We start from the raw sequence: 12,803 nt of genomic DNA on the forward strand, positions 1-12,803 counted from the left end.
GTGTAGTTATTATCAGGCCATGGCAAAAGGGGTGAGGAAGGGGCCTCTGTAATAGTTTTTATAGGTTCACCACTGCCCTGTCTCTGCACCTGGCATTTATCATCCCCCGGAGGTGTAGCAAATGATTTTAAATTAATAAGCAGGTACAGGATGGGGTGACTGTGATGGGATAGGATGCCCTGAGCAGAGAGAGATGAATAACTATCTGCACAGTATACAGTAGAGCCTTCCATTCCGGTTGACTCCATACTTAAGTGTCCATATGGCTAAATCTTTTTCGCAGTGTAGCCGCAGCCATAGTCTTAGAGGGCCATGGGCACAGAGTTACTAGAATCCACAGAAAAACAAGTAGTACAATCTTTTGGTAAGGCTGGATCTAAAAACACATTTCTAAAACTCAGTCCCTGTTGTTATCTTGGTCCATTAGTTCACATACAAGTAAGACACTTCTAAAAACACAAAGACATGATCAACATTTCAGATGTCTGTTCCACACAGCTTCTGCCTGGCCCCCTGGGTCTCTCTTCTTTTTTCAAGTTGTGCCTTGGCTGGCAGCAACAGTGGCTGTGCTCTTGTCTTCACTTACATTCAGATTTTAACATTAATAGGTGCAGTAAAGCTCTGACATGCACCTTCTACACACCCATGGATAGTTTTTTTTTTTGTCCTTTTGTTTAGAGGCCTGTTCTTCATGACAGAGGTCACTGGAAACTCTTACTGTCAAGTCATCAGTGACATTTAATCAAAACTCTTTGAGTCACATTTTAGCGCAGAACTCTTTGCTAACACGAATTTAGGTATTTTAACCCAAAGAATTATCTTTTTTTTAGACCCATGCAAGTAGTTTGGGTCTCTCAATTAAACCAGGCACTGTGCAAAAGTTAAAACAACTGAGTGAAAATAGAAGAAGGCAAACATGGATCCTGGATTAATGACTTCATTTTGCTAGGGAACTAGATATGTCTAAAAAAAAAACAAGAGCGTATCTTTGATCATTTGATCATTTAAATAAAAATGGTATGTGAGCTGATCAAATTACTACCCAGCACCTCCAGTGATCTGTTCTTCTTTTTTACAGTGTGGAAGCAGCTTGTGAAGTGAACATGCAGTACTGCTGCGTTAGTGTTGTTTTATTAGTCAATGATAATAGGCCAAAAGGTAGGAGTACTCAGCGGGTAGCTATCTTTCATTATCGCCTTTTAGCAATGTTTGGCTTTTGACAACATAACTGATTTTTATCTTCTGATGGCTGTTGCCCACTGCTGTGAACAGGCCATTGTGGTTCCAGGTATTTAGATGTTTAAAGTCAGAGGAGAAGCATGGTGGGAGTTAGAAGTAAATAGCATGTGTGAATGAATTTTTATGCAGTGCCCCCAGCCCGCTCAGATTTCAGTTGGAAAGATGCCTTTGTACCAGAAGTATTACAGTTTTTGCATTTTACAATCCCACCCACACAAATGGGGTTGCACACGTATAAAGGTACATGAACTCGGAAAAAATAAAAATTGGGTATACATGAACACATTTTTCCTTGATGATTCTAAAGAGTATGTTTAAATACAATCCCATGAGGCACAGAGAGAGGAGACAGAGAAAGAGCGAGAACGAGTGCTCATAAAACAAGTAATATGAAATACACGATCTACAGTTTTTTTTTAAATGTTTTTAAAATACAAGCTTTTTTTGCAGATTTGTCCAAACAGAGTGACTTCAATTCTTTACTTAAAATTTGCCAGGAGACAAGAACAGTGTCATTAGATTGTTCATTATGCTTTTCAGCTACAGAGGAATATAAGCCAGAGAAGTTAATTCCCTCAAAATTAATTACTTTTCCAAACTTTGTTGGACTCTCAGTCATTTACATATTTTTAATCCATGTCAGAAAAAGTAAATGTCTAGTACATTACATGTCAGAAGAAGTAAATGTCTAGTTCATTACATTGCAAGCGGTGCTTTACTAGTAGAGGAACGACTTCTACGTTTGTTTTTCCAGGTTTCTTAACTGCAACAAGGCAAAAAATGCCACAAGGACATCAACCGTATGTATGCAAGGCTGCACTTAACACTGTTAAGCAGGTATAAAGGCTTACCATTTTCATTAGCATACATTAGTATGTAAGCTAGCTAAGATTAGCAAATTAGTCATTATAATATAGATGTTGAAATAGTCCACAAAATAGAAAAATCTTTTAGGACACATAACAATCTGAACCAGCTTTCACTGCCAGAAATGCAGTTGTCAGTGAGATTATTTTTCTTCTTTAAGACCACAATACACCAAACCAGTGATGACACTGCAGTCCAGACTGGGTTATCAAAGTCAAAAAATCTAATATCATAGCCCGGTCTGGACTACAGCAGCAGACTGACAAAATAACATTGCCCTTGTGTGACCCAACAGCATGGCAGAAAACGTCATGGTGATCAGCAGGGTGAAATACAGTGGAGTTTATGGTGTATTGATCTAAGTGATTGATATTCAACCAGATATTTCACTAAATTGACTAAACTTTCTATATGTACAGATAGCATGTTCCACTGTTGCAAAATAATAGAAATCTATACTGGTAGTTAGACCACATGCATTAAAAAAAGCTTAATTTTATAGTGGTAAATCCAATTCTTCCTCAAAGAAACAGACAAAGAAAATAAATTCCTTTTTCTCATGGATTCAAGGAAGCTTTATTGTCATTGGCATCACATGTTTACATGAGGTGGAACGAAATTACGTGAAACAGGATTAAAAACAGGATTAAAAAAGTAAGTAAATAAAAAAAAACAGAATAACAAGTAAGAAAATAATACAAATAAATAGAGTGCAACAACCTGAGTACCAGTATAGAGTACGGCTATATAGGTATAAATACTTTAGCAACAAAAGCGCATGATGACAAGCACTGATAAAGTGACGGTGTCAGTAAGTGTCGGTAGTGATTAAGGTGCTACAGTAAGTTTTTATTTAAGAATGGCTTATTTATATTTGGCATAAAATCTTTGCTCTGAAATAAAAGGTTTCATGATGTCCTCTCATTTCATGCAAGTGCGTGCAGTTATTGTCTCATGAGATTGTAAAAAATTGTAAAAATAAATGAAACATTAGTGATTTTCCATGCATACGTTTTTTAATTGTGACAGAAACAAGAATGCTGTAGGCTGGTCATGTATTAATGTGCACCTCCAAACACAGAAGATACATAATCAACTGTGTACTGCACTAAAGGGCTGACATTTTTTGATCAGAAATTAGGCTGTTACCTTACAAAGTGTTTACATTGCAAGTAAAACAAATTATGAAGTATAGTCATTAAAGAATAAGAGGTTTTTATGAAGTTCTGACTGCCTGGGCTTTTAGTTATGTGTCTTTTCTTGTTTTGAATGAACCATCCTTCATGTTTTGTAGCTCAGTAATAACTTGTTAAAGCTCTTTCTTTCTGCGTCCCTCTTGTAGCTTGTAACCTTGTTTTTGATGTTTGATAGCTGAAGCAAATTGGGGTTCTTTGGCTTTGTTTGCCTTCCACCCTTAGTAAGAATAAGTATAGCATGAATATTATGTTCTAGAGCTATTGTACAATTTAAAGAGTAACTGAAACACAGACTAACTCTCTGAGTTGGACGAATGATTTGGGTATATTCGCCCTGGCAGTTGTGTCCAGGCTTATTGCCACTGTTTTCACTGGCAACAAACCTGTGAAACTACCATGAAGTGTCCTCCTGTCTCAGAAAGCAACACATAGCCACTGTGCTGAAACAAATTATTATTTTTTTAGTGTGTAGAGGAAGGAGTTAGAGCAGCAACCTAGAACTGTCTTTTTTGCCTATGCTGCTGAAAACATTATAGCAACATGATTCATTTTTTTCTCTTTGTTTTTCTATGCTTCATAACTCTATTATTATATCGCACCAATATAAGAATATGTGCAAGACACAAGCTGAAGGTATGCATACTGAGCTGGTGTGTTGGATGCATACATTGTATACTTTCCTCCTTGTCCAGTAGAAATTACATCGCTTGTAGCTCAGTATGATAAGAAGTGCCACATGAGTGATGCTGTGAAAAAATCAGAGGAAGTCAGAGAAGGAAAGACAGGAGGAGTAGCGTGAAAAGGGAGCATGGTGATGAGGAAAAAGAAGAAGGTACAAAAAATGACGGGAAACACTAGAGAGATCAGTTTGACATCCAAACACAAACACTCAAATAACTCCAAAGGTTATTCAAAGGTAGTTATCACACATAAGCCCAGTACATCAGAAGGAAACTTTCTCGGGTTTGCAAAGCATTTCTGCAGAATAAAACAGGTCACATTGGACAGAAATCCATCTCCAGGGCTTGTCACATCCCTCTGTTTGTTATGTAGTCTTTCAGTGAGCCACAGCGCACCAGATTAAGGGGGCCTCGCTGGTACATCTCATCCCGTGCACCAGTGACATGAGGCAAGCACACACACCTGCATAGTAGACAGATATTATGCAGCATAACGCTCACTTGCACATCTGTTGAGGAAGAGACTGGATGATTTATTTATTAGCACCCAATTAAAACTTCAGGAACAAGAACACTTCAATGGGAATATAAATATCAAATAGAGCAAGCTCTACACGACTATTTAGTCATGCAATCTGGCTTTTTCACCACGGCATGCTAGAGAAAGAAAGAGAAGCGGAAGATCAGGAAATGGAAATGGAAACACTCAGATCTTTTGCGCCGCAAAAGAATCCTTTATTTCACTCTTGTCATTTTCACCACCTCGTCTACTCTTTCTTATGATTTCTTTTTCATGTTCCTTTTTCTTTTGTTCTTAAAGGAAACAGGGTCGGTATTTCGTTTTGACAGAAGCTCTGACCACAGTATAGGCCAATCGATTGGCCTCATGGTTTAGTGCAGGAATAAATGTTGTGGGCATAGCCAAAGGCTGGAGAGGACTGATTGTGTGGCATTTGTTAAGCTCACCAGGAGTCAAGAGCAGTATTGTCTGGGTGAATATGGATTTCAGCATAGCTGAAAATGGAATAACTGCTTTCATTGCAATCAGATGTGCGCATGAAGTCGCTGTAGCTGCAGGTAACATGCAAACATATTGTACACAGACATATATCTTATCTGTCACTGATGCTCTTTCTAGATATAATACTTCATCATACAGCAAAGGAGGGATTTTTTGATGTTCAGGACACGTGCCCTACTTCCTCTTGAATTAATCTGTCAAGACTAAGATACTTTTAAGGATAAGTGTCTTTTCTCACACAAGATCTGGGATTCATTTGAAAGTCATTACTTAATTAAAAAAGATTGGTATCAGGAGGTTAAAGAAGGGGGAAAATCCTCACAAGAGAATAGCTAATTTCCACAGAGATATAGACATCAATTATACTTGTAAAAATACACTCAGGGAAAAAAAAGTACAACTAAAATGTGCTATAGAGCTCTCTTTCAGTATGTATAGAAGGTAATACAACAAACCTTTTAAACAATAAAGTGAATGGCATCAGTAATGAAGAAATTCAGGGTGTTTTTTTATTGAAATGGTCAGATCACTTGTTCTACGGTGATTTGTAATGCACAACCACAACCCTCTTTTCCATATAAATGTCAGCATATAAATGAAGGACAGAGTTTCAGAGTGGCATAACAAGGATCTTGCTGTCATACCTGTATGTTGGTACCTCAGTAAAGGTATATGTCATTTACACTTGCAAAGATGGAAGAAAAGCTGCTCCAGATGGGGATATGTTGTATATTTTGTGCTCTTTTATATTGTATTCACATTTACTGAACCTTCTTCTTTGTATTAAGGCTTAATTGGTACTGACTTTACTGACTTTTTAAAGAGACCTCTCTTCTCTTTGCATATACTTGGTTTGCTGTACCCTTTGTTCTAGTCTTTTTAAATGATTGAGAGAGACCGAGGGAGACTGAAAATGAAGGAGGGTGGTGGGGGGTGTCTTGTTAAAGACAAGTTAAATCACTCAGAAAACAGCAGCACATCTGTAAAATTAATAGAAAAGCTTTTCATAACAGGGTGCTGTCTGACATGCTGGCAGTCTGCCACCTATCATCGGAGTGTCCTTATTACCTCTGACATATTAGATGTGATGTGTTCTGTGGCTCTGGTAATAAACTAGAACCACCCCCACTCTACTGACAGGTCCACATCATCAATATGTCCCATTTGATCCCGTCTTAGCCTCTTTCTCCTGCTGCCATTCATTTAGAAAGGACAGATGGTCAGATAGGTGAGGATTAGATGTAAGGAGAAGATGCTAATATTTGTTGATGATATGCACATATATTTTGACTCACTTTATGAGTGTGGGTTTTAAATATCTGTGAGCCATTTGAATGTACTATATGTGCCAACATGTGTATCTGTCTCACTTCTCCTTTCATCAGTCTTCAGCTGAACACTTCCCATCAACGAGCTGTCTATTTGACAGAGACCTTCTTTTGCCGCAACGTCAGAAGCAAGACAAGGCCTGAGCAGGGCAGTGGGACCTGGTAAAGATTTGTCAGACTGGTCGAAAAGGAAAACCTGCACACAGGCCAAGCTTAGGATGATTTATAGGGCTTATTTCTGAGAATGGTAAAGTGAAATTAATCATGTTCCCACCTGACATCGCTGCTCAGCAGTGATAAATGACAAGCTGCCAGGGATAGACAGTGAGCCATCCATGTAGCGCCTGCCGATGTGCTCTTTCCTCAGATAGCCTGACCTGGGGTGCTGCCTTGCCAGATGCCCCCCATGGATGGCCGGTACCAGGCGCACCGGGGCCAACCCTGTCCCCTCCCACTCTAACCCCCCCCCCCCCCCCCCCCCCCCCCAGCTGAGTACCCATGCAGGGGCCTAATGACTTGGGGACAGGCTGCCAAACAGATGGAAAGTGGAACAGGGCTTACCTCATCAGGTATCAGTGTTGTCTGATGCCAGGTCCTGTTAAAAGGCCACAAAGCAAGTGTTGAATTCACTTCATTTCGGTTTTATTTATATAGCACCAAATCAAAGCACTCACTTCAAGGATCTTTATACTGTAAGATAAAGATTCTACAATAATACAGCATTACAATATACCACAATACAAAACAATACACATCCTGAGTGTGGGAAACTAAATCCGTACTGGAGATAGAAGCTGTATTTTCTAAATATACTGCTTTTTTCACAAGTGGGGAAGTAGAAAAATGTGTATATGTACATACTGACTGTACACCTGTCACCTCTTTTGACTGAAATGAAGTGTGAATGGATCTTTCTTCACAGCAAACATTTCAACAGGCAAAGAAATGAAAATGACAGGTGTATTTAGTGACAAATACGTTATGGCTGCTGTCCACTTAGAGGGTGTCCAAGTATTGTGTCTTATGGGACTATCTAAAAGCATTTGTGCCATTGCTGCTGTCGTTAATTAAAATCGTGATTTGGTCCCAAAAAAAAGTTACATCTGTGACGTAGTCAGATTTGACCTAGAAGTTATTCTACAACATTATGGAATATGTATGTTAGAAATACATAGTGATAAAAATCATACACTAATATATGAATGTTGAATATTATGAATAGAACTGTGATAATAACAGAGACACATACAGTGCAATCTTTCAGTTACACAGGCTTGTGTTTAACTTCTAACATCTTAGTGCATACCTTACACACCTGCTGTGTCACAATGAGAAAAAAGTTAAATAGTAATAAACTCATGTAGTATATGAATGTTTCATAATATTAATAAAACTATTTAAGCCAACAAAGTGCACTGAATCACATTTCAATGTATAGTGCATACATGCAAATATTTTCAGCTCACACAGACACACACACACACTCGCCCCTTGTCTCTCGGTTGTACAGCAGATATTGTGCTTGATTTCTTACATCTCACTGCACACCTGTCACATTCAACACCCACACAAGCATAAACACAGACACACATTTTACTGGGGATGACACTTGATGCGGGGCTGTTAAAACAAAGTGTTTTCTTTATTTTCTCCAATATTAGATGTAACGCTTTTTAAAGAAGACTTTATTGTAATCACATTATATTTTTCAGTAACACATGCTACCTTTTATTGTACTTAATTCAGTAATCACATTACAGTTACAATTATGTCATCACTTGTGTCACAGAGGTTTTTCACTTATCTGCAGAATGGACAAATCACGCCTCATTCTTAAGGCACATTTGCTCTACAATCAGCTCATTTTGATTCAGGGAAGAGGAAAATAGCAGAGCAGTCCACAGTTTCTGAGGAGTAAAGGTATGGACATTACTTTTATTTTTATTGGACCAAAGAACAATATTCCAATGGCCAAGAGCAAACTGAGCCTAAGATGAAAACAAATTCCCAGTTCTGCTAACGCAACTTTGTCACTTTGCAGAAATCTGCTGACCGGGTGTGCAAAGTCAGTGAAGAGTGACGTTATTCCTGAGGGTATGCCAACCCTAGCCCAGCAACCTAAAGTTTAACAGGAAGCAAAGGTAGTGACAAGCAGTCAGATGTCCAGCATCCCACATTTCGCTGCTCTGTTCTTCATAAGTAATACATTCTATAAACTGCGCATATTTTAAACCATAAAAGCTTTGCAAAAGCTAAAAGCTGTCTAAGGACCTTGAAATAATAATTCAAGTCTGTAGCTGACAAACAACTAAAATATGATAGTGTGTGTGTGTATATATATATATATATATATTCCCCACTCACCCCCCTGTGGGCGGTAAATCAAGCTCAAGCTCGGGTCCTCTACCAGAGGCCTGGGAGCTTGAGGGTCCTGCGCAGTATCTTAGCTGTTCCCAGGACTGCGCTCTTCTGGACAGAGATCTCCGATGTTGTTCCCGGGATCTGCTGGAGCCACTCGCCTAACTTGGGAGTCACCGCACCTAGTGCTCCGATTACCACGGGGACCACCGTTACCTTCACCCTCCACATCCTCTCGAGCTCTTCTCTGAGTCCTTGGTTTTTCTCCAGCTTCTCGTGTTCCTTCTTCCTGATGTTGCTGTCATTCTGAACCGCTACATCGATCACTACGGCCATCTTCTCATGTTTGTCTAGCACCACTATGTCCGGTTGGTTAGTCACCACCATTTTGTCCGTCTGTATCTGGAAGTCCCACAGGATCTTAGCTCGGTCATTCTCCACCACCCTTGGGGGCGTCTCCCATTTTGACCCCGGGACTTCCAGGTTATACTCGGCACAGATGTTCCTGTACACTATGCCGGCCACTTGGTTATGGCGTTCCATGTATGCCTTGCCTGCTAGCATCTTGCACCCTGCTGTTATGTGCTGGATTGTCTCTGGAGCATCTTTACACAGCCTGCACCTGGGGTCTTGCCTGGTGTGATAGACCCCAGCCTCTATGGATCTTGTGCACACAACTACAAAAGTGACAGAAGATAAAAATCTTTACTTTGATTTTTGAGACTGGGTTACATAATAGGAGATGCTCAGGACAAAGGAGCACTTTGTATAATGGGACGTGATGTCTGATTTCTTTGCCAAACGCAGCCCTTTGTGTACTTGTACTTTGCCTTGACCTTCATCACTTTTTTATTTTTTACTATTGAAATCCTGATGAGGACCATTTCTCCAAATACTTTCCTTTTTTCATATTATTTTCAGACAAAAGATTTACTTACACAATGTGTCCTTCAATAAAACATTAAAATATGTGAATACAGCGATGGCCCTTCTAAACAACCTGGCAGATTATTTAATTTTAAGATGTTTTATCTGGACCCTGTACTCTGAGTTATATGATGTCGCTCACTATTAGGGGCAACATTCATCCACCTGCTCACCTCACGTTTCTGTTTGGTATACAACATTTATCTGAGCATTCAGAGCATGGCAAACAATTCCTCCCTCATTAATGTCAGCAGTGACATTGCAACATTGGTTGTACTATTATTTCCCATAAGTCAGGTTAAGCTATTTATTGCCCTAAACAATAATGTAGACATTAGGGGCCTTTGATTGAATGTCCATGTTTCCCTGTTGTTCTGTTTAGACGTGCATGCGCACATGAAAAATGACTCCCCTGAAAACCCCAAAGCAGTCACCTATGGCATGATTTCACTCTCTCCCATGAAAATAAATATTCTTTACCCTTGACAGCAACATAATTAATAGTGATGTTTAGCAGGTCCATTTCAACGGACCCACTTAATCTAATTTTGTTTCCACTCCACGATTTGTAAATTACGGCAAAACGACGCGCCATTTACCACTGTCTCTGTCTGCGACAATGGCAATTTTTCTTCCTGTGTAATTCTCTCTTTTTGTGGCTCTCTTAGCAGAGGATTTTAAAAAAAGAAACACTCATCTCTTCTTTTCTCCTCTTCCCCCCTGCCATTCTTTCTCCTCCTTTCTCCACTTTTCCTTCAGCTGCTTTCCAACTCCCTTACTCCCCTCACTGCTTTTCTGTCCAATTTAGCGGCATTCTAAGCCGCTGAGACCCTCCAACACATTAGCTGTTTTACAGCTTCCCCAGAACACATTATGAGCACTGATCTAAAATGTCAGCACTACAAATGCCTTGTCCACATTCCATTATTTGCCACTAAATGTTAAGCGTTTATATTCACACAGTGTTACATTGACATTTTAGAACAAGAAGTGAGAGTGTTGCCTGGTGATTTTGCGCCACCATTGCACATCATTTGTGAACATGCTAACAAATGACAATCATCCAGGTGTCCAAAGACCTGTTTCCTTTTGTTCACTGTCCAGAGAATTGTCAGAGGAAAAAAAAAAACTTGATATGATGGAGTTATCTATTCATAAAAAATCTCTCTTGAAGTACTGACGGGGAAAAGGTTACGCCAGCCTCCGAAAACTGGAGACATTTAGCTCCAAATGTCACAAAAGAATATTCTACTTAATAATAAGTCACGAAACGAAAAACCTGTGAAACATGACTATGGAAATGTTTGAGATTACTCAGCGTGAAGTAGCAAAAAATGTAAATCACTCAAGGTGGTTATTTTCCAACATGTTTGCTTGATATTCTGTGACATGGTAACACTCAAGTTTACTTGACGCTGACATTTTCACACCTGATATGTGCAGAGTGGGTTCTGTTTTTTAAGTCTTGGACATCATAGCATAGTTTAACGTGTAGAATCTAGCCAGAAAAAAAAAGAGGACTTTGAATTAATGAGTCGAGGCAAAATGTTTGAACAAACTTCTTAGCTCCGAAGGAGCGCAGGGGCTCGACCCAACAAGAATTCACAATGTCAGCTAGGTGGACTGTCATTTTAAACTTGCCACAGGACTGATGAAGCCTGACAAATACCACCCGGTAAGAAGAAAAGAAAGAGAAAAAAAGAAAATACAATTAGCAGGCTCATTGGACAGGGCAGAGGTACCCATTTATTTAAACTGCTGCTTGACAGCTACTAGCTGGTATCTCTGAATTTCTGTTTTGTGCTCTTCTGTTCTTTGTGTGTGCCTGAGTCTCTGCGTGTAACATATTTGGATCTCAGCTATTTAGTTGTGCTAGTGCCTCGTGTACTTTAGTTGATAACTGCTTTTATTCTCAGCCAGAAGTGGCCGCACAGTTTGGCAACATTCAATCCCCACATTAGGCTCCGTAATGAACAATTATCTAAGTGAGACATGCATGGGGGGGAAGCAGCTTCTGGGAGGGACAACTAGGGTTGTAGAGAACAGTGATTGATTGAGTATCTTGCGGCCAATTCCTCCGTGACATCCGTGTTATCAAGTGACAGCAAGACGAAAATCAGTTTATTTGAGAAGGCTATTCCCTGAGAGAGTGGGAAAGAGAGAAAATGAGAACAAAAAAAGACAAAAGACTTGAACTGAAGGAGGAGGTTAGACAAAGAGGGGAGAAGAAAGAGAGGCTGAGAGGGAGAGAACACTAAATATGTTTTCAGTACAGCCATGGCAGACAGAGATGATGAACACAGTGTATTGATTGGGTGGAGCAACCTGTAAAACAAGGTCCTTTTGAGCTATGTGGCTATGGTAAATGACTTCACGATGTTCGGCCTTTGTTTTGTTTCCAGTCAGTGTCAGAGCCAGTAGTACTTCCACATAGCACTACTGTAGACAACTTGGAGAGACAGAGCTCTTTGGATGCTTGTGTGTGCGTGAGGTGTTCGAAGTGGGCATCCACTGTAGTCAAGCATTCGGGAGATGTCTCTGAGGGACTGCGAAGCGGCCAAGCAAAAGTCTGCTGAGGTGCAAACATAAAAGAACGGGGAAATTTGTCAGAGCTGAAGTGAAAAAGAGTGAATTACATCGTTATGCTCAACCCACTTGCCTTCCAGCTTTATGTTCCCACACACATTTCTTGTCAACTTCAACCTATTTTGAGCAATATAAAAAAATTATCTAAAAGATGGCAATAATCATATCTGTCACTGTATTTATAAGTGCTGTTTAGCTGCACATTGTGATAGAAATATAGCACTCGGGAGATATAAAAATAAAGTACACAGTTAGATGCATTTATTGTAAATACTTCACATCAAGGAGAAAGAGAAGCGCAAACTCACTACACCACTTATCATCACCCACACTGTAAAAACAAATCGTGATATAAAAGTTTTTTACAGTTTTGTACTGTTCTTCTAGAATATCATTAAATTCACATAAATAGACTGTGATTTTACATTTCAAATGTAAATTAACGTAAAATCACTGTAATTGTAATAATTGTGTTTTTTGAATGTATCTGTCTGTACATATGCTTATTTAGATTGTTAAAATACATTCACAAATGCATCATAATTTCACAAATATTTGTCCGTTATTTGAAAGATTGAACTGTTAAATTCAAATGTAATGC

The 12,803-nt window shown here is 39.3% G+C and overlaps 1 protein-coding gene across 1 annotated transcript; it reads right to left on the minus strand.

The window, feature by feature from the left end:
* Positions 1 to 6,830: 6,830 nt before the first annotated feature.
* On the minus strand, positions 6,831 to 12,336 carry LOC145431704 (uncharacterized). The gene is made up of 2 exons (XM_080307708.1): positions 8,696 to 12,336; positions 6,831 to 8,449 (listed from the first exon to the last, which is right to left on the minus strand). Exon 1 carries the CDS (start codon positions 9,251 to 9,253, stop codon positions 8,735 to 8,737), a length of 519 nt encoding a protein of 172 aa, XP_080163834.1. The 5' UTR covers positions 9,254 to 12,336; the 3' UTR covers positions 6,831 to 8,449; positions 8,696 to 8,734.
* Between the last annotated feature and the right edge of the window lie 467 nt (positions 12,337 to 12,803).

The sequence above is a fragment of the Astatotilapia calliptera genome, chromosome 2, assembly GCF_964374335.1.
Source record: "Astatotilapia calliptera chromosome 2, fAstCal68.1, whole genome shotgun sequence".
Classification (NCBI taxonomy): Eukaryota; Metazoa; Chordata; class Actinopteri; order Cichliformes; family Cichlidae; genus Astatotilapia; species Astatotilapia calliptera.

Coding starts and splice junctions, on each gene's coding strand:
- LOC145431704 (XM_080307708.1), bottom strand. CDS start 9,253: ATGCTAGCAGGCAAGGCATACATGGAACGCCATAACCAAGTGGCCGGC.